The sequence below is a fragment of the Mobula birostris genome, chromosome 21 (assembly GCF_030028105.1).
Source record: "Mobula birostris isolate sMobBir1 chromosome 21, sMobBir1.hap1, whole genome shotgun sequence".
Lineage (NCBI taxonomy): Eukaryota > Metazoa > Chordata > Chondrichthyes > Myliobatiformes > Myliobatidae > Mobula > Mobula birostris.
The window spans coordinates 6,227,654-6,250,284 of NC_092390.1; the positions used below are offsets into that span (position 1 = coordinate 6,227,654).

The following is a 22,631-nucleotide window of genomic DNA, read 5'->3' on the forward strand; positions in this document are numbered from 1 at the left end:
AGGGATATGGAGGGCTATGGTCCTGGTGCAGGTTGATAGAAGTAGGCAATTTAAATGGTTTCAGCATGGACTAGCTGGGCCAAAGGGCCTGTTTCTGTTCTGTACTCTGCGACTCTATGCCACTTGAATCTGGCTAATTGTTACCAATGGAATTTTTGTAATCTCTAGTCTGTGTATGATTCCTAAGTGCTAAACTACCATGATACATAGTTGGACTAAGGTTGAAGTAGTGAGATGCTATGCTGTGAAGAGCCATGAAGGGTGGTGAGTACATCTCAATGAACAGACATGGGAAAACTATTTTAGGCTATTTCTGTTACTCTCAATCAAGTGTGAGGCCATCTATTTAAGGGGGGAATGCTGCAATGTTCTGGGCAAAGTTTATAATTCATTGCATTGGACATGCAACAAAAAAATGTAATTATATTCAGATAATCTATAACAGTGTGAACATAATTGAAAATCTCAGCCAAGGTATAATGGAAATATTGCAGAAAATATTATCTGAAATAATGTTTGCTTCTCAGTATGGGAACTGACAATGGACTGACTTGAATATCACATTATACCTGTCAACTACTATTTCGCCATGTACAATTTCTCAGACATGATCAAGACAAAAATCAACTATGCAAAGCATGAGCAGCAAGATTTCCTGTTGAGTATATTAAATACAGATAGAATTTTTTCATAGTGCATTTTCAGTGAAATTTCAGGTTTCACATTATACCTTTACTGGCTGTTATGATCAAGCAATGCAGTTCAGAAATGCTTAACCTTTGTTTCATAATAGTTCAATAAATTAATATTAAATCCTAAATAGGACTTATTCATGAACACATCTAGCTATAATAAAGCTATCTTATACAGACTTTAGGTATTCCCCAAAGATTAATAAACAAAGGATGTGTTGGATTGTGCAAGTTCACCCAGCACACAAGTGTAATTATGAAGAAAGCACAGCAGTACCTCTGCTTCCTTAGAAGTATGCAAAGATTTAGCATTACAACTAAAACTGTGACAAACTTCTATAGGTGTGTGGTAGAGGAGATATTGTTAGGTTGCATCACAGCCTTCTACGGCAACGCCGATGCACATGAATGGAAAATTCTACAGAAGGTAGTGGATATGGCCCAGTCCATCATGGATAAATTCCTCCCCACCACTGAGCGCATCTACATGGACCACAGGCGCAGGAAAGCAGCATCTATTTTCAAGGACCCCCACCACCCACTTCTCCCTGTGGCCGTCAAGAAGGTGGTACAGGAGCCTCAGGACCCACACCACCAGGTTTACTAACAGTTATTATCCCCCTCAACTATCAGGCTCTGGAACCAGTGTGGAGAACTTCAAACACCACTACCATAAATTATTTCTATAACCTACAGACTCACTTTCAATTACATCTTACAACTCATGTGCTCAGTATTATTTTTATTTGCAGTTTGTCTTTTGCACACTGGTTATTTATCAATCTTTGTCTGCTTATGCATAGTTTTTCATCTATTCTGTTGTATTTCTTTTTTGCTGCAAAATGACTCTCAATGCAGTATATGGTAACATATACAATACGTACTTTAACAATAAAAGTACTTTGAACTTTATATACTATCATATCATGGCCAGGCTTCTTTCATTCCAAGGGAAGTAAGACCAACCTATCCAATCTCTCCCATATCTTAAGTCCACCAATCCAGACAATATCACATGAATCTCTAATGCAATCATATCCTTCCTATAGTACAAATGTTACCAAAACAAGTATTTTTTTTTTTTTTTCTTTTTAACAAGCTCTGTCTTTAACTTACTATTCCATGCTACAACTTAGGAAGGCAAGAATGCTACATGCCCTCTTCAAGATCCTATCTATCTGTGTTGCCACTTTCACTGAAATATGGGCTCGATCTCTCTCAGTTCATCAGGGTGCAGTTGATGTGTGTGTATAGATTTATGAATAATCACAGAATAATACCATATACAGTATGAAGCTTGTCAGTAAATTTGAAACTGAAGGAAATAGTAACAAAAGCAGAATGAATGAAAGATTGGCTAAAGAACAGAAAATATGTAGTTATGATTATCTGCTGCTACTTGAACTGGAGGGAGATATATAGAGGAGTTCTCTGGGATCCAGACCCAGGATTACTGCTGTTTTTGGCATGAACTTGACAGGAACGGGCACGACTGCAAATCCATAAGTGACACAAAACTCAGGAGTACAGAAAACAGTCTGGAAGATAAGCTGGCATAAGCCAATGCAATGGATAAATGTATAACAAGTCATATTCAATGAGGAAAGTAAAAACATTTTGCTAAGACACAAGAATAAATAGGATAAATTTAAAGGGGTTACAAGGAGAGACTGACTCTGCATTTACCTTAAATTCTTTGAAGATGGCAAAACAGATTATTGAAGTGCATGGGATTTCCCATTGTACAGGCTGAGAGGAGATTTAGAAGGCGGCATAAAATTATGAAAAACCTAGACAGGGTGAACTGGAGCAATCTGTTTTCCTTCACAGAAAGGTAAATTATTTTAGGTAATTGATTTTATTGTAGAGTTGATGAAAAATCCTTGACACTAAAGAGTGCTAAAGGTCTGGAACTCACTTCAGTGGAAGCAGAAAGAGGTAACACATTTAAAATACATCTGGATCCTCAGTTGAGAGACTAAAACCTCATGGCCAAGGAAAAAGTTTACCTAAATTTTGTCAAATTGAGTGCTGAAACCATTGCGGCAGAAACAAAGCTCTGAGTTAATGAGGGAACAGGACAGAAATTTTAAAAACACATTTTAAAATTCTTACAATAACTAAAAGCCTCCTAACTTCTGGTTTAAGATGGCGCTACTGAATGTGGGTGACAGCTTACTAGTGGTTCTCAAAGTAATTCAACTAAATACTCTATTAGTCCCACTTTTTATATGGAAACTTGTGCTAAACGACCACCATAAACAATGAAGAGACACACGAGGCTGATCGGAGGCAAGGTGTGCGGGTGTGAGATAGAGCCAGAGTGAGGTCCAGGCATGTTCCATCAGAAGTGGTGAAATGCTTTGAGGGGTTCATTATGACTAGACTGAACTGCTGCCTCAGCAAGGACCTGGACCCATTGCAATTTGCCTATTGCCACAATAGGTCAATGGCAGACGCAAACACAATAGCTCTTCACACGACTTTAGACCACCAAGACAACACAAACACTGACGTCAGGATAATGTTCATCAATTATAGCTCAACATTTAATACCATCGTTCCCACAATCCTGATTGGGAAGTTGTAGAACCTGGGCCTCTGTACCTCCCTCGGCAATCGGATCCTCGACTTCCTAATCAGAAGACCACAGTCTGCGTGGATTGGTGATAACATATCCTCCTCGCTGACGATCAACACTGGTGCACCTCAGGGGTGTGTGCTTAGCCCATTGCTCTACTCTCTGTATACACATGTCTGTGTACCTAGGCATAGCTCAAATACCATCTACAAATTTGCTGACAGTGACGATACAACCATTGCTGGTAGAATCTCAGGTGGTGACAAGAGGGCGTACAGGAGAGAGATATGCCAGCTAGTGGAGTGGTGCCGCAGCAACAACCTGGCACTCAACGTCAGTAAGATGAAAGAGCTAATTGTGGACTTCAGGAACTGTGAGACGAAGGAACACATACCAATCCTCATAGAGGGATCAGAAGTGGAGAGAGTGAGCAGCTTCAACTTCCTGGGTGTCAAGGTCTCTGAGGATCTAACCTGGTCCCAACATATCGATGTAGTTATAAAGAAGGCAAGACAGCGGCTATTACTTAATAGGAGTTTGAAGAGATTTGGCATGTCAACAAATACACCCAAAAACTTCTATAGCTGTACCATGGAGAGCATTCTGACAGGCTGCATCACTGTCTGGTATGGAGGGGCTACTGCACAGGACCGAAAGGTTGTAAATCTAGTCAGCTCCATCTTGGGCACTAGCCTACAAAGCACCCAGGGCATGTCCTTTTCTCACTGTTACCATCAGGCAGGAGGTACAGAAACCTGAAGGCACACACTCAGTGATTCAGGAACAGCTTCTTCCCCTCTGCCATCTGATTCCTAAATGGACATTGAAACTTGGAACACTACCTCACTTTTTTTTTAATATACAGTATTTTGGTTTTTGCACATTTTTTAAAATCTGTTCAATATAAGTAATTGATTTACTTGTTTATTTATTACAGGTCCACAATCCCTTATCCGAAATCCTTGGGGCCAGTTGCATTTCGGAATTCAGAATTTTTCTTATTTCAGACCCACCCCCCCCCCACCAAAAAAAATATGCATGCTCAAGTCCTTATTTAACCTGTCTCAGTACGGTGGACTTTAGGACCCAGCGGTGCACCAAACCTACGCACATCCTCCCGTATACTTCAAATCATCTCTAGATTACTTATAATACCTAATACAATGTAAATGCTATGTAAATAATTGTTATACTGTATTGTTTAGGGAATAATGACAAGAGGAAATTTTATTTCTAACAAAAACATTCAATAAAACATAAAAATATACAGCTTCAAACGAACCGAATCAAACACATAGTAAATGACTTATTGGAATAAACGTAGAACGTCACTGTCACAATAAAACTTCAGTAACTTGTCTTTCTGTTTATTTAAATCATATACAGTGGTAGTTCCGACACTATTTTCTTCAGTCAGACACCGCACAGACACACCACGATCAGGCTTCTGCAATAACTCCACTTTCTGCGTTATTGATAATGATAGATGCTTCTCTTTTTCTCATTGTTACCCATAGGGGTATCTGCAGCTCTTTTTGACATTTTCACAGTGAAATTAAGCACAAAGTCAACAGTGAACACAAAATATCAGCAAACAGCAAATGCACGTGTAATCAGTACAAGCGCTGAGCCACAACTGACATCTGGCGGCTTCTGCTAGCGCTGCCACATCACACCTGAGTGACGTCAGCTGCTGGCGAAAGAAACTTCGGTTTTCGGAGCTTTTTGGATTTCAGAATTTCGGATAAGGGAATGTGCACCTGTATTATGTTTTATTTTATTTATTATTAATTTTTGCTCTTCTAGATTATATATTGCATTGAACTGCTGCGGCTAAGTTAACAAATTTCACATCACATGCCAATGATAATAAACCAGACTCTGTAATCAGAATCGGAGATGTAGTTGGAGTAAGGCTGAAGCAGAATTGTTTTGGAACCCATCCACCTAAACTGGAAGTGAGGTTTAAGTGCTGCACTGATTTGGAAAGGCCGAGTACGAGCCGGAAATGGCCCAGTGCTTATTGCTGCGGTGGGGTCTAGGCCCGAGTTTGGGGGATGAGCCAGAGCTTGGACGATTTAAACGCCAAGCCAGATGGATTGAAAAGGCAAGGCATCGGGATCAGAGGCGAGGGTCATGCCAGTTGTGTTCTATGGCATTTTACTCTGCTCTCTTCAGCACTGAGGCTGTGTCTTGCCTCGGCTGCTCTAGGTTTAACCTCTGCAAGCCTTGCAGTGATTTGCCTCTGTGTGACAGACTGAGACGGAGACCATGAGCTCACTCTGGCTGACTCCCGGCTTCAGGTTTATGGACTCAACTTCGTTCTGAATGCTGATGCTTGAGTTATTGTTTGCATGATTTGATTTGACATGTTTTTTTTCTCTCTGCACTTTGGATGTTGGTCTTTTTTTAAAATTAGATTCTTCGGGTTTCTTGTTTTTTGGCTGCCTGTGAGTAGACAAATCTCAGAGTTGTATAATATATACATACTTTGATGATAAAATCTAATTTGAACTTTGAAAAGCAGTGAAAGTCCATACTCAGAGAAGGTAACCCTGGTGTCAGACCTTTAATATGCTGACCTTAAAATGGCCATGTTCCATTTTCTTTTCTGCTGGGTTTTTAAGCCATTCAAGGAAGTACAAGATTGGTGAACAATTCACAGAAAAAATTAATTATCCATTTGACATTTTCAATGCTCTACTGGACTAAAGAAGCCCAACCTGAAATGTTGACTGTTTCAGTTTTTGCAAATGCTGACTAATCTGCTGAGTGTTTCAAGCAGTTCCCATTTTTAGCTCAGACTTCCAGTATCTACAGTTTTATTTCTATCTTCAGCTTTGCTCATTCTTCAGTTTGATTGACTAGGCTTATACATAATTCACAGGTCCTAAAAGACCAGTAAAGATGTCTGGTTTTGTTAGCTAACAGGGACATCAATGCAAAACCCTGCAGAAGGTCAATGAACAAGCACAAATGGAACCAATAGCATTCACTAATATCTTCAAAGTCTAGCTCATTGGTTCTCATCATGTCTCATTTAGCTTTACATAAATTTAATGACATTTAAAAATCTGTTCTCCTAATTTCATTACATTGGAAAAACAAATTACAAATTCCTGATTTTCACACTTAATTCTCAGTGAACAACAAAATGTGTGAATGCTTAAAACAAATGGAATAGAGGAAGGAAAATTTTGATGCAGGATAGGTTCAAAGGTAGCAGACTCCACCAGCAACCCACATTTTCCTTCAAATGCAAGGTATTGTTACACCACCCAAGATTGTTAAGACAGGTAAATGGAAGCTCCATGAAGTTGTTCAAGCTTGCTTTAAGACAAAATACAAAGGAGGGCAAGGAGACAGAGTATAATTGCAACATTATAGAGGTCCAGTCCCAGTGAGGTCAGAACGGGAGTCGGAAGGGAGTATATAAAGCAAGCTGGTCATTCATTCAGACGCTTCAAGATTAAGTAACGTTCCCGTCTCATGAAAAGGAGGTATTTTTGTTCACAGCATGCAATTTGCTACAAATTATCTTAATCTCATTGTGCTACGTACGTCGGGAAAATAAGTAAATTCATTCAAGCAAAATAAAAAGGAAGTGGCAGAGATAGAGTGGACTGTTTCTTAACACAAGAAACTACAGCTGCTGGAAATTTGGAACAACGCACACAAAATGCTGGGGGAACTCAGCAGATCAGGCAGCATCTAAGGAGGGAAATAAACAGAGGATATATTGGGCCAAGGCCGTTCATCAGGAGAAGTACAGACCTCAAAGCAGCTTATCCTTTTAATAAAATTCCATTCTTAACACACACAAACATGTGCTACAGGGCAGAACTTCTAGGCCAAGGTTTATTAAGCAAGTAATTTTGGTGGTGTTACTTGCAACTCATACGTAAGATTAAATTGTTAAAATAGGTAATTAGAAATTGCCTTGGCTGCTTCTTCTTCTGGAAGATTTAAATATCTGTAATTAGTGACAATACAGAGGTCAAAAAAGAAACATCTAAAAGGTACAAATTAGTTAAAAAGGTACAAAATTCAACAGGCTTACAATATCTAAATTGTAAATTGAGGAGTGCTTGATGGCTCTAGTCCTGAACTTAATGGACTTGAGAAGAGCGAGGGCAGACCTCAATGAAACCTAATGAATATTGAAAGGCCCAGACGGTGGAGTGGAGCGGTCATTTCCCATAATGGGCTAGGAAGTAAGATAGGGTTGCTGAATCCAAGCGACAACTTATTGTTGCTTAACAAAACAAAAAAACACATCTAATACTTCAATAATAATACTTTTTCCTGCAAAAAGAAAGTAAATGATCACTGCAAAGAATGAAGAGGTGAGGGAAGGGGAGGCTGAGTTAAGGGGTGAAGCATGGGGGTGTGAGGTGAAGTCGGGGTGAGGTCGAGGCTTATTCAAGATGGTCAGGGTGAGCAGAGTGGAGAAAAGTAGGAGAGGCAGATTCAGGTCCCATCCACCTAATCAGAGAGTGACATTTGATCAAGCTAAGCATGGGGCTGATTTAAAAATACTGGGTATGCGTTGAAATGTGGCAGTGAGGTCCAGGTCCAGAGTGTATCGATGTGAGAGGGCTTGGGTCTTAGAGTCAGCAATGACCCCTTGCTGGAACAATTTATACACTGGGCTAGATGGATTGAAAAGGCCAGGCGCCAGGTGCCAGGACCAGAGGCGAGGGTTAGGTCAATTTAACATCATAGAGTCCTGAGGAAGATTGCTGAAGAGATAACAGATGCATTCATTGGTCATGATCCCAGAGGACTGGAAGACTGCAAATATCACTCCACTTTTTAAGAAGGGAGGAGGGCAAAAGAAAGGACATTATAGGCCAGTTAGCCTAACCTCAGCGTTTAGGAAACTGCTGGAGTCTATTATTAAGGATGAGATTTTAGATTACTTGGGGATAAAGTAATTCACATTCACCATGATTTCTGTAAAGGGTAATCTTGTCTAACAAATCTGTTAGAGTTCTTTGAGGATGTAACAAGCAGGGTGGACAAAGGAGAGGCAGTGGATGTCACTTACTTGGATTTTCAGAAGGCATTTGATAAGGTGCCACACATGAGGCTGCTTAACAAGATAAAATCTTATGGTGTTATAGGAAAAATACTGACGTAGATGGAGGAATGGCTGCAGACAGGAGGCAGCAGGTGGGAAAAAAGGGGGCCTTTTCTGGTTGGCTGCCAGTGACTAGTGGCATTCCTCAGAGGTCAGTATTGGGACCACTACTTTCACATTGTTTATCAGTGATTTGGATAATAGAATTGATAGTCTTGTGGCAAAGTTTGTGGATGATACAAAGATAGGTGGATTGGTAGCTAGTGCTGAGGAAGCAATGTGATTGCAGCAGGACTTAGACAAATTAGAAGAATGGGCAAAAAAGTGGTAAATGGAATACACTGTTGGAAAATGTATGATAATCTAATGCATTTTAGTAGAAGGAACAATAATGCAGGTTATTATCTCGCGCAGGACTCCCAGAAGGTTAATTTACAGGTCAAGTCTGTGGTAAAGAAGGCAAATACAATGTTGGCATTTAATTCAAGGGGAATAGAATATAAAAGCAAGGAGATAATGCTGAGCCTTTATAAGACACTAGTCAGGCTGCACTTGGAGTATTGTCAACAGTTTTGGGCCCTGTATCTCAGAAAGGATGTGTTGTCATGACAGAGTCCAGAGGAGGTTCACGAGGATGATTCCTGGAATGAAGGGGTTAACAAATGAAGAGTATTTGGCAGCTTTGGGCCTGTACTCACTGGAATTTATAAGAATGCAGGGGATCTCATTGAAACCTACTGAATGTTGAAAGGACTAGATAGGGTAGATGTGGAGAGAATGTTTCCTATGGTGGGGGTATTCAGAACTAGAGGACACAGTCTCAAAATTGAGGGGCAACCGTTTAGAACAGAGGTAAGGAGGAATTTTTTTAGCCAGAGGGTAGTGGACCTGTGGAATGCTCTGCCACAGACTGTGGTTGAGACCAAGTCCGTGGGTATATTTAAGGCGGAAGTTGATCGTTTTCTGATCGGTCAGGGAATCAAAGGATATGGTGAGAAGGCAGGTGTATGGAGTTGAGTGAGATCCAGGATCAGCCATGATGGAACAGCAGAGCTGACTCGATGGGCTGAATGGCCTGTTTCTGCTCTTGCCTTATGGATTCTGCATGCTGCTTCACATAGTTTACTCCACTCTTTACTGCTCGGATGTTGAGGACGTGAGCCTGCTCTGGCTGCTTCGGGCTTTGTGTCTGAGGACTCACTTCCACTGTAAATGCTATTTGTTTACTATTATTGTGTCTACAATTTGTTTTTTTCTCTCTCTGCATTTGGTGTTGGTTCGTTTGAGTTTCTTGTTTTGTGGCCGCCTGTAAGGAGTTGAATCTCAAAGTTTCATAATGTATACATACTTTGATAATAAATGGACTTTGAACCTTGAGTCTAGGAAAAGAAGGCACAGCCTCAGAATAGAAGGACATTTAGAATAGGAATAAGGAGGAATTTCCTTAGCCTTAGGACGGTGAATCTGTGGAATTCATTGCCACAGAGGCCAACTCATTGAGTATATTTAAAGCAGAGCTTGATGGGTTCTTAATTAGTAATGGTGTCAAATGTTATGGGGAGAAGGCAGGAGAATTGGGTTGAGCAGGATAATAAATCATCCTGATGGAATGGCGGAGTAGACTCAATGGGCCAAATGGCCTGACTTTGCTCCTATGTCTTTTGGTTTAAATGCAAAAAAGCAGTTTCAGTGAAGTAGCCTTTTAGCAAAAATTAAAATAATTCAGCAGCACTCAAGGCAACACAAGCTTTAGATTATACATTCACTGAACTGGAAACTTAGAAAAGAAAAAAAAGTACAAATTGAAATAATATAGAATAACACCATCAGACTTGCAAGTTGAAAGACAATGAGAGGCCAAACAAAGCGTAAATTTAATGAGGATAACAATTGCATCTACGTAATGGGCCCAAGAACATATTGGAGCGGCAGCAAGGAATGACCCAAGGTTTATTTAGACAATTTAAGTGTCGGGCCAGATTGTAAAGGTCAGGGTGCAGGGGCTGGAGGCGAGGGATGGGCTGGTTCAGCTCACTGTTCTGCGAAGCTTACTCATCTCTGCACTGAACTTCAGCTCGCTGCTCCGCAATTTACTCATCCCTGCACTGAACGTCAGCTCGCTGCTCCGCAATTTACTCATCCCTGCGCTGAACATCAGCTCGCTGCTCCGCAATTTACTCATCTCTGTACTCAACCAAGGCTGAGGCTGCAATCGAACCTGTCTGGCTGTGGACTCACTTTCATGAACTTTAGTTCTAAATGCTATTTGCTTACTTTTATTGTTTGCATTATTTGTTTTTTTTCCCTCTCTGCACATTGTGTGTTCGATGTGTTCGAAGATCAATGGTCTTCTTATGTTTGAATGGGTTCTATTAGGTTTCTTTGTTTGTGCTTGCCTGTGAGAAGATGAATCTCAAGGCTGTATAAAGTATACATAATATGATAATAAATGTACTTTGAACTTTGAAATGTTTGAAAATTATTCCAAACACATGCCGTCAAGTATGGCAATATTTGATTGGATCAGCCAGAACCGTATTAATATGGAATATCAGGCTATGAGGTCAATTGATCAGGTTACATAAATTTGCAAAATTGCCCTGCCATCAGATACCATTTCCTTTATGCATCTGCAGTGCATTCAGGATGAATTTTCTTCTTGTTCTAATGGCATGCCACCAGTAAGTAAAGATTGATTTAGTTCCTATGGCAGAAGTGTCCATTTGTATTAAACGCAAGACTTGGTTCAACAGAAGGAAGATCATAAATTAAGACAAGGTATAGAGAAGAAAAAGGGCTTCCCCATGGTGTGCAATATCTACACTAATGCTACATCACTTATATTTCTATATTCCATTTTATCACAAATTGTTCAGTTCATCAAGAGAATATTAAACAGCATTTAAAGATTCAGTCCAATTTATTCTAATTTTGCTTGTCACTACTTTATACATTTAATTTGATTCAAATTATTTTGATCAGTAGTTATATTTGAGAACAGTTTCTATTAACATAGTCTGTGGAGGAGAATTTCAAAAGTGCAATCGTATTCTAAAACAACTTTGTCTACCCATGGGGGCAAAAGATTGACCATGTTCCTTATCTCACTAATACCAGAGGACATGCATTTAAGATGAGAGGGAGTATGTTCAAAGGAAATGTGTGGGGCACATTTTTTTTTATATACACAGAGAGTGATGGGTACCTGGGTGGGTGATGAAGACTAATATAGCAGGTGTGTACAAGAGGCTCTTTGATAGGCACATGGAAGTGAGGGAAATGGAAGGATATGGGCATTGTATAGGCAGTAAAGTTTAGTTGGGCAGTTGATTAAACTGGTAATCAATTCAACACAGCACTGTGGGCCAAAAAGCTTATTCCTCTGCTGTACTGGTCTACATTCTATCTCCAGCTGACATAGAATATAGCCAAATGTCCTCTTGGATATCCAGTCAATATTTGGTCTTAACATTACAAGGAGTCAATTCCAATTTAAAAGGCTTTCATCGGGTCAATTGCACACCATATTATTTTACTAAGTTATATTGAGTTACTATTATTGTTTTGAAAATAAATGTCCCTCTGGTGGGCTAAAAGATTATTTACATAGAATGGAAAAATACATTATTCATCCATGGCCACATGAAATAACCATTGAAGAATGTAAGAAATGAACTGGTGGGGTAGGAATAAGGTAGAAAGTATCCACAAATGTAGTTAGGGTGGTAAATTAGGTATATGGCATGTTTGCTTTAATTGGTCAGGGCACTGAGTACAAGAAGTCATGTTGCAGCTATATAAATCTTTGGTTAGGCTGCACATAGAGTGTTGTGTGTAATTCTGGTCCCCTACTGCAGGAAGGATCTAGAGGCTTTGCAAGAGTTAAGAAGAGATTTACCAGGATGCTACCTGGATTAGAGGGTATGTGCTAAAAGGAGAAATAAAAAAAAACTAGAGTTGGTTGCTCTGGAGCATCAGAGCTTGTGGAGAGACCTAAAAGTAGTTTATAAAATTATGACAGATAGGGGAAACAGTCAAAATCTCTTTTCCCAGAGTAAAAGTGTCAATTGTTAGAGACTATAACTACACTGTTGTAGCCTTACTGACCTGTAGTTCCCTAGATTTTCCTTGCTGCCTTACAAGTTATTAAATGCAGAGGGCAAGTATAGAAGTGTTTCACTAACTTAATACCAGGGGTAAGAGTTTTCCACTTATGAAACAGTCATTCCTTTTATTAAAATAAATAACTAGTCAAAAGTATGATATGGCTTGATAAATCATGAAAAACTACGTTCATTAATAACAGAGAACAGAAATTGTGGAAGCAGATGTAAAAGATGCAGACAAGATTCTGAATTAATATTTTAACAGTGGTCACAAAAATAAAAGGACCAATGGTGTAGTTCAAGATGAAAATGGTGGAATGTTGGATGGCATCAAGATATGATGTCATAAGACAATGATGATATACCTGATTCTGAAATTAAAAACCAACTATAAGTGGCAATAAAGGACGTTATTAGATTGTTGTATAGAGTTAATTATTCATATACATCTTTCAGGCTAAGAAACATATTGCGCTTCTCCAGACCCAGTTTGTCCTAAGTGTAAGTCCATACTGCATTGCCAGCACACTTAGGTTTGCATAATAAATGCTGGTCTTACTGGTGCCCATATCCCGTTATTGATTTATTTTAAGAATTCTTTTACAAGAAGTTTTCCTGGTTTTACCTGAGATCATCCAGATTAGAAACGCTCTTGCTTAGGATGGTTTTCTCCCGTCTTAATTTTTTTATCTCCACACGGAGCAAGCGAATATCATCCACCCGTTGTCTGTACTGTATCTCTCCTTTATTTAACATGGACTGCTGAATTTTGATCTTTTCATATAGCAACGCCAGCTCGTCATTGCGGCGTACAAGCTGAGTTCCCAAAATATCTCTCTCACTGATGACCTTGGTAAGAATATTGAGAAAAAAAGTTAATTTATAGAAACATGTAAATTTGACAAAGCAAAGAAATCATATACTCTCAGTGAAAAAGCTGAGTAAAAATAAATCTCCAGAGCTGCTCAAGCTTTGTAGCTTAAAATAACAAGAATGGCTTTCCTGCAATTAAATGCACATAATATGCTTAATGGTCCATAATGTTTGCTAATAGGAATATGATGGGATAATTATGAACCCATAAATTAAGACTCTGTTTGGAAAGTACTGGAGAAAATTGATTTTAGATAACCTTAAGCTGTTGGTTCAGCAAAGAGAAGAAAGAAACTTGTGTAATTTCAATAGCAGAACATCACAAGCAGCTTGCATCTTATGATCTATTTACAAAATGGTCACTGTGCTATGTACTAAAGCTAGGTATAGAAATAAGAAACTGCCGGGGTTACTTTTAAGATTAACTAAAAAGATCAAGGCATCTAATTTAAAGAAAAAACTGACTAAAAAAAATACCATTCCAAGGAAGAGTGGAGAAGAGCTTTGTTCAATAAGTTTCAAGGAAGATCTAAGCGGAGAGGTGTGGAATAAAAAGAGGCACAAAGGCTAAGTAAGTGAGAGGCTTACACAGATGAACCCATGGAAGATAATAGTGAAGCAATAAGGTGGAACACACAAAGAGGTCCACATCATGGGCAGGGTGAAAAGCATTATCAGGGACGCATCTCACCCTAACCATGGACTTTTTACTCTCCTCCCATCCGGTAGGCACTACAGGAGCCTCCGCTCCCGCACCAGCAGGCACAGGAAGAGCTTCTTCCCTGTGGCTGTGACACTGCTGAACCTCACATCACAGCACTAAGCAGTATTGCATCCGTATTGTACTGTCTCAGTACTTTTATATTTGTGTGCTGCAGCACTTTTTTTTATTCACAGTTATTTTGTAAATAACACTATTCTTTGCATTTCTGGTCAGATGCTAAATGCATTTCATTGGCTTTGTATCTGTACTCGGCACAATGACAATAAAGTTGTACCTAATCTAAGGTCTTTAATGATGGAGGAGCAGATTAAAGAGAAGTGGCTGCAGATGCACTCCCATTTTCCCTTCAATATACAACATTTTTGTCATTTAATGCCTGATACAGTGCATCCAAATGTAAGTGAGTGAACGTCTTGGCCCAGTCCACAGCCCTAATTTATATACTTTCTTAATTTTTTTTGGCATTTGTTTCCTTTGACTTATCTACCTCATTTCTGAGCTGCTGCCAGAATTACCAGCATTATATAAAGCAATGTGCTACCCACTACAGAAAACTAACAAAACTCCTAATGGGTAACCGAGTGTAGTGGTAAACAACATCTGCCATTTTAAGTATAAACTTACAAGTTATGGAGTACCTAATTATATTTTATCATATGTGAATTGATTTTGGAGTGGAGGGATTTAATATCCTCCTACCCCCTATGTCTCATACCTGATCTAACTCTTTTTTCTGACGAATTCTCTCGGTGTCAGCCTCTTCAATAATCTTCAGAAGCTTTCTTTCTTCTACTTCCTGATTTTCAATGAAAATCCTGGTGTCTTGCGCCTGTTGCTTCATCTTCTGCACTTCAGTCTATTGTTAGGAAAGAAAAAGAGGATACTTTGAAACAATCAGCATATCATGCTACACTATGAAAGTGAATAATCAATAGTTTGAAAGTTCGTCGATCAGCTTGGAGCCAAATGCAAAATACAGTTATGTTTTACTACACATCTCCTTTATATAATTTGTAAGCGTTTTACTGAACATTGGAGACCAGTTCTATCTTATGGCAGAGTACTACCCCTCCAATTGTCAGTTCAGCAAGACCATTATTTCGAACAAATTAGAGATTGGAATTACTACAGAATCATGGTATTGTGGATCACAGTCACTGGGCATGAGGTTTAGATTACTAAATTAGTATTCACATAAAACCCATTGCAAATAACACAACAGAGCCAAACATCATATTGACCAAATTAGTAATGCAGATTCCAGAAGCGTAAACAAATTTTATTATTGCCTAAGAGGTCGTTTAGCAAATATTCATGAATATTTCCCCTGATTTTCTTCCTTCTCCATCATCAGCTCCAATACTTACCAATTCATCTCCATTTTGCTGTGACCACCAGCTAATGTAACTTGCGACTATTTACTGGAGAGCTTGCAAAACCCATCTTAGCAGAAAGTAGGTCACGGTGAATCAGGAGGACAAATGACCCAGCCTGTCAACTGTGACCTGTTTTCAGTTTGACTCAACAATAATACACAGCATATTTAACTGTATTCACATCTGGTTAACAAAGATAGCCAGACCTTTCCAATCACGCAGTAGTGCTTCCAGCTACATTTTTTCCACCAGGCAATTGAAAATAATTAGTGTCTTAACCTCATGACCTATTAGTTGTCTTTAGCATTTAAGATGGAAATACCATCCAAGGTCCATGGCTAACAAAATATGGAATAACTCTTACTGATTATAGTTTTGATGGATAAAGCACTTAACAATTAAGAAAAACAAATAATTGCATTTATATAGTGCTCTTCATGCTCAGGACACTCCCAACTAGAAATGTATATAGAACATAGAATAGTACAGCACATTACAGGCCCTTCGGCCCACAATGTTGTGCCAACCCTCAAACCCTGCCTCACATATAACCCCGACCTTAAATTCCTCCATATACCTGTCTAGTAGTCTCTTAAACTTCACTAGTGTATCTGCCTCCACCACTGACTCGGGCAGTGCATTCCACGCACCAACCACTCTCTGAATAAAACACCTTCCTCCAACTTCCCACCCCTTACCTTAAAGCCATGTCCTCTTGTATTGAGCAGTGGTGCCCTGGGGAAGAGGCACTGGCTATCCATTCTATCTATTCCTCTTATTATCTTGTACACCTCTATCATGTCTCCTCTCATCCTCCTTCTCTCCAAAGAGTAAAGCCCTAGCTCCCTTAATCTCTGATCATAATGCATACTCTCCAAACCAGGCAGCATCCTGGTAAATCTCCTCTGCACCCTCTCCAATGCTTCCACATCCTTCCTATAGTGAGGTGACCAGAGCTGGACACAGTACTCCAAGTGTGACCTAACCAGAGTTTTATAGAGCTGCATCATTACGTCGCGACTCTTAAACTCTATCCCTTGACTTATGAAAGCTAACACCCCATAAGCTTTCTTAACTACCCTATCCAACTGTGAGGCAACTTTCAGGGATCTGTGGACATGTACCCCCAGATCACTCTGCTCCACCACACTACCAAGTATCCTGCCATTTACTTTGTACTCTGCCTTGAAGTTTGTCCTTCCAAAGTGTACCACCTCACACTTCTCTGGGTTGAACTCCATCTGCCACTTCTCAGCCCACTTCTGCATCCTATCAATGCCTCTTTGCAATCTTCAACAATCCTCTACACTATCTACAATACCACCAACCTTTGTGTCGTCTGCAAACTTGCCAACCCACCCTTCTACCCCCACATCCAGGTCGTTAATAAAAATCACAAGAAGTAGAGATCCCAGAATAGATCCTTGTGGGACACTACTAGTCACAATCCTCCAATCTGAATGTACTCCCTCCACCACGACCCTCTGCCTTCTGCAGGCAAGCCAATTGTGAATTCACCTGGCCAAACTTCCCTGGATCCCATGCCTTCTGACTTTCTGAATAAGCCTACCGTGTGGGACCTTGTCAAATGCCTTACTAAAATCCATATAGATCACATCCACTGCACTACCCTCATCTATATGCCTGGTCACCTCCTCAAAGAACTCTATCAGGCTTGTTAGACATGATCTGCCCTTCACAAAGCCATGCTGACTGTCCCTGATCAGACCATGATTCTCTAAATGCCCATAGATCCTATCTCTAAGAATCTTTTCCAACAGCTTTCCCACCACAGAGATAAGGCTCACTGGTCTATAATTACCCGGACTATCCCTACTACCTTTTTTGAACAAGGGGACAACATTCGCTTCCCTCCAATCCTCCGGTACCATTCCCATGGACAACAAGGACATGAAGATCCTAGCCAGAGACTCAGCAATCTCTTCTCTCGCCTCGTGGAGCAGCCTGGGGAATATTCCGTCAGGCCCCGGGGACTTATCCGTCCTAATGTACTTTAACAACTCCAACACCTCCTCTCTCTTAATATCAACATGCTCCAGAACATCAACCTCACTCATATTGTCCTCACCATCATCAAGTTCCCCCTCATTGGTGAATACCGAAGAGGAGTATTCATTGAGGACCCCGCTCACTTCCACAGCCTCCAAGCACATCTTCCCACCTTTATCTCTAATCGGTCCTACCTTCACTCCTGTCATCCTTTTTTTCTTCACATAATTGAAGAATGCCTTGGGGTTTTCCTTTACCCTACTCGCCAAGGCCTTCTCATGCCCCCTTCGTGCTCTTCTCAGCCCCTTCTTAAGCTCCTTTCTTGCTTCCCTATATTCCTCAATAAACCCATCTAATCCTTGCTTCCTAAACCTCATGTATGCTGCCTTTTTCCACCTGACTAGATGTATCTTTAATGTAGCCATAATAGTAATATACAAAAACCACCAAATTACAGACAGCAATGTGATAAAGATAAGACAATTTCTTTTAGTGGGGTTGTTCAAGGAATAATTGTTGGCTAGGATATTGAGGATAAATTTCTTGCATCTCTTTGAAATAGTAGTTTGAGTTTCAGCTCAAAGGGCTTATACAATCTTTGTTTAACACCTCATCTAAAATATGGCACCTCTAACAACATGGCACTGCCACAGTGGAATGCTCAAGTGATTGGATAGAATTTAAATCAATAATAATCTGACATAGAGGCAAGAGTGCATTCACTGCGCCAAAATCAGCCCAAATCTAGTAGCAATAATCACCATTACCCACAACATGTTTGTAAACAGAAATACCTCCTAAAAGAACAAGCAAAAAGGTCTGCAAAGATTTCATCAAATGATGAGTTATTGCAACAATTAATCAATGCTTGGTGGCCAGCCATATGGCAGGGGTTCAAGCCACAGGAAAATGTAAAATGACATTTACAAAGAGAAGCTTAGAGAATCAGTGTCACATTTTGCTCTCCACTCAAATGCAGAGGGAATGAACTGCAGAAGTGGATGCAGGTGGTGGAAATGATTTGTTGTTATGGACACTGCATCAAATGTGAAAAATAGGTGAATGTAAATTCACCATCACATTGAAAGTATTGATTTTAACAAACTCTACACCTATCACAGCACAAAGAAACTGGGAGTAAGAAGCACTCACATTTATATTTAGTTTTAATCACACCTCAGGATAATATAGTACTCTGAAGGGCAGACCATCGTCCAGACAAATACTGTTTTAGCTGCCCTCACAGTGCACTTCCATGGATAAATTACATGAATGGTCAGTTCTGTTGTTTATGGGGTGATTGATTTAAGGGCAGTATGTTGATCAAGACATCGAGGAAATTCACACTCCACTTACAACAGAGTTGTACAATTATTACAAGTATAAAATCCAAGTAGGGTCACTCAGTGGCCACTTTACTGAGCATAGGAGTGGAACCGGCTATAGTCTTCTGCTGCTGTATCTCATCCAATTTAAGGCTTGACATGTTATGCGTTCAGAGATGCTCTTTAGCAGATCACTGTTATAACGCATAGTTATTTGAGTTAGTATCACCTTCCTGTCAGCTTGAACCAGTCTGGCCAATCTCTTCTGACCTCTCTCTTCAACAAGGCATTTTCACCCCCAGAAGTGCCACTCACTTTTTTTTGTTTTCACAGCATTCTCTGTAAACTCTAGTGACTGTGGTTTGTGAAAATCCCAGGGCATCAGCAGTTTCTGAGACTCTCAAACCACCCTGTCTGGTATCAACAATCATTCTATGGTCAGTCACTTCCTCATTCTGATGTATGGTGTGAAAAACAACTGAACCATGCGACCATGTTGGCATGTGTTTATATACCAAGTTGCTGCCTCATGATTGGCTGATTAGATATTTGAATTAACGAGCGGACGTACAGGTGTACCTAATAAAGTGGCCACTAAGTGTATACTGCATCCTAGTGCTAAATTATATTTTCATCTTCTTAGACAGTACCAATCCATTTCTGTAGGTCAGAGAACTTATAAGCTAAAAGGCTAGTTTCCTTATTACTGTTACTCTTTCCATAGAGTGTAACCAGCTGCAAGTGACACTTCAATGGGTTAACATTGATTGGTTGGGATCAAATTTCTCTTAGTAACTTTCTTTAACATTCACAAAGTGGCTTGACTTAATGTTATTGACTTGTATTTCCAAGGTACCAGAAATGAAGCTGGTTAAGAATTCAATTCGTTATCAGTGATTGGCTATGATCAAAAATGACCTAATTTCATCAATTTACATATAGTAAGCATGGATGGGGGGGGGGGGGAGGGGATATCCAATATTGATACAACTTAAAGTTTTGCTTCTCATATTTCCATGATCATATGAAAGGAAATAATTATTATTAGAATCTCAATCTCTACATTGTCCTAACACCCTTTTTACTACATCCAACAGAAAGAATCAAAGAAAATTTAAAACATTGAGTATTTTTTATTAATCACAGGATTTCACTGGAAAGCCCAGTGGAAGTCCTAATTGCCCTTCACTTGGTGGAAGATTTAAGAGTTAATCACATTGGGTTAGGTAATCAAAGCCCAGCCCAAGCTTGTTCTCATTCAGTATTTACGTTCATAGATTTCATCGTGCTTTATAGCAAAGAGATATGTCCTTCAACTTACCATGTCCCCACTGATCATGGTACTCATCTATACTAGGCCCATATGCCCACATTTAATCCATAGCTTTCTCTGCTTTTGGAGTCCCTGAACATTTTTAATTGGGATGTCAGCCATAGATTGGCCAGACCAGGTAAGAATGGCTGATTTCCAACCCTAAAGAATATTAGTAACCAGATTTTGGAGGGATAATCCAGTAGTTTCATGTTCAATACATCTGATGCAAGATTTTTTATTCTACATTTATATCATTAATGGAATTGAAATTTCCCATTTGCAGTGGTGGAAAATGAATTCTTTCACCATATCAATAGTCCAGATGTTAACATAACTAACCCAATACTAAACAGGATACTATCACACTGAACCATATCAGGTGTAACATACCCCTTACAGTTTAATTTGGTAATAAGAGGAAGGAAGAATCATTGCAATAATTCTACAACAGTACCTTCAATACATCTTTCTCTTTCTCCATGCGCTGATACTCCAACTGTTGTTTCACAAGTGCAACCTCCTTTGAGCTTATCTCATCTTTCAATTGATCAATATGATGGTGCATGATCTTTAGTTTTCGTTTCATTTCAGCTATCTCATCCTTAGAAATGAAACAGAGAAAGTGAATAAAATTATTTCAAATATTCTATTAACAAATATGATGTTATGTTTTAATTTTCTACCAATAATTCATTCGCATTCACATATGACCGTTTTCCTCAAGTTATTAAGTAAAACAGAATCAGGGTTATAATCACTGACATATGCTGTGAAATTTGTTATTTTGTGGCAGCAGTTCAATACATTAATAAATAAATATACATTCTACTCTTTTTGTTGAGAGTAAAATGAGAATTGATAGCACGGATTTGACAGCTTATTAATCAGCAGGTAAATAATGAGTTGTCATCTTTCAACTCATGAAAGCTGAACATATAAACACAAAGCAATATTACAATAATGCCGAAGATGCAATTGATGTTATCAAGCCAGTGACTATATATAAAATTTAATTACTTTGCAACTACTTATGACAGGCATTCCGAAGGCTGAAAGAAAATGAGTCTTTCGTAATGCTTGCTTTACTTAACGTGGAACTGGGATTCCTTTCAGGGCAGCATGTCCCACTGTAACATAATCATAGCTATTGTGCTTTGGAAAAAAAGTAGGATACCAAAAATTTATCATATAATGGTATATCGATCTTGCAGTAACAATTTCTAGGTTTGCCTAGAAATTAAAGTGCGCCTATCTATGGTGCAATAAAGTACCTTTATTGCTTTTGCTAAATAGACTCCTTTGCATAATTGACTAAAACACCACGTAAAACAGCATTGAGGAGATTTATGTCCACAGAAAGGCACTGAACACAGGACTTGAACATGCTCTGATAATAACTCACTCAATTTAGTACTTCTTTTATTATTTTGCCGTGTGGCAGAAGGCGGCATTTAATTCTTGCAGGCAAACTCCCATTGGCAGCCACACAGCAGTAGCCTACATTATGGCTTCTATGGAAGATGCAAAGGAGAGTTTTTATATTCATACACATGAGCACTAAAGCTCTGGTCAATGATATACAGTACAATATTCTAGAGGGAGACCGTTGCATCAGAGGGGCCAGTAGATCAATCAGCCCCAGCTGAAGAAGAGATTGGCCAACGATGACAACATGATGTTTCTCTGGTGTAAGAACGTCCACACAATGCACTAATAGGGGAAGAAATGTCATGTGCTGACAAGATGTCACATTGATCTCCACAACACTGTTTATATTTGTAGAGTGGAGATACTCACAAGGAAATATATTTTGGGTGCTGAGTTCTTTATATAAGATATCACAAGAAATACACAGACATTGCAGAAATCAATTTAAGTAATTGATCAAGAGTTCATTCAATCAGGTGTTATGATCAGTGCAGGTGGACATGCAAAGAAGGATGTGAGGAATTGTGCACATCATCTAAATTTTCTCTGCCTGGTTATTGGTATCCTGTACTGGTGGTAAAGTTTGGTGCGGTGTTAGGCAGGTGTGGTGTTGGGCAGTATTCTAGAGTTACGTGAATATAGCAAATATTATTTCAAGCAAGAACCAGTCTTCAGTTCTAATTGTAAATTGCAAGCTGTACATTGACATTAAAAGTACAGGCTAGCCCAAAGACTAAGAGACTAAGCATAATAGAGTGTTGACCAGTGACCAATCCAGACATTGGGAGATTGAGAGGAGGGGGTTTCACTCAGATCCACTGCCCAAGTAGCAAAAGGCAGCATCAAGCAGGTCGCAACAGAGCATTGAACAACAACCGATCATTGAACATTGGAAGATTGAGAGGAGATTTCACTCAGGTCCACTGTCCGAGTAGAAAAAGGCAGCAGCATCCGAGTTATGGCAATGCAAAAAGAGTGTGACAAACAATCTCCCAGTTGTAATAGTGGCCGGAGGACCTAGGGTAACAGAGGAACTGAAGGAAATTCACATTAGGCAGAAAATGGTGTTGGATAGACTGATGGGACTGAAGGCTGATAAATCCCCAGGGCCTGATGGT

General features: G+C 39.5%; 1 protein-coding gene across 7 annotated transcripts in view; it reads right to left on the minus strand.

The window, feature by feature from the left end:
• cfap58 (cilia and flagella associated protein 58) overlaps positions 1 to 22,631 on the minus strand; it is a 292,411-nt gene that overhangs the window by 155,008 nt on the left and 114,772 nt on the right. For all 7 annotated transcript variants that reach the window (XM_072239675.1, XM_072239678.1, XM_072239679.1 and 4 more), the window contains 3 exons: positions 20,540 to 20,686; positions 14,775 to 14,915; positions 13,088 to 13,311 (listed from right to left, as the gene is read on the minus strand). In XM_072239675.1, the coding sequence (XP_072095776.1) occupies positions 13,088 to 13,311; positions 14,775 to 14,915; positions 20,540 to 20,686 (512 nt within the window). The remainder of the gene's footprint in view (positions 1 to 13,087; positions 13,312 to 14,774; positions 14,916 to 20,539; positions 20,687 to 22,631) is intronic.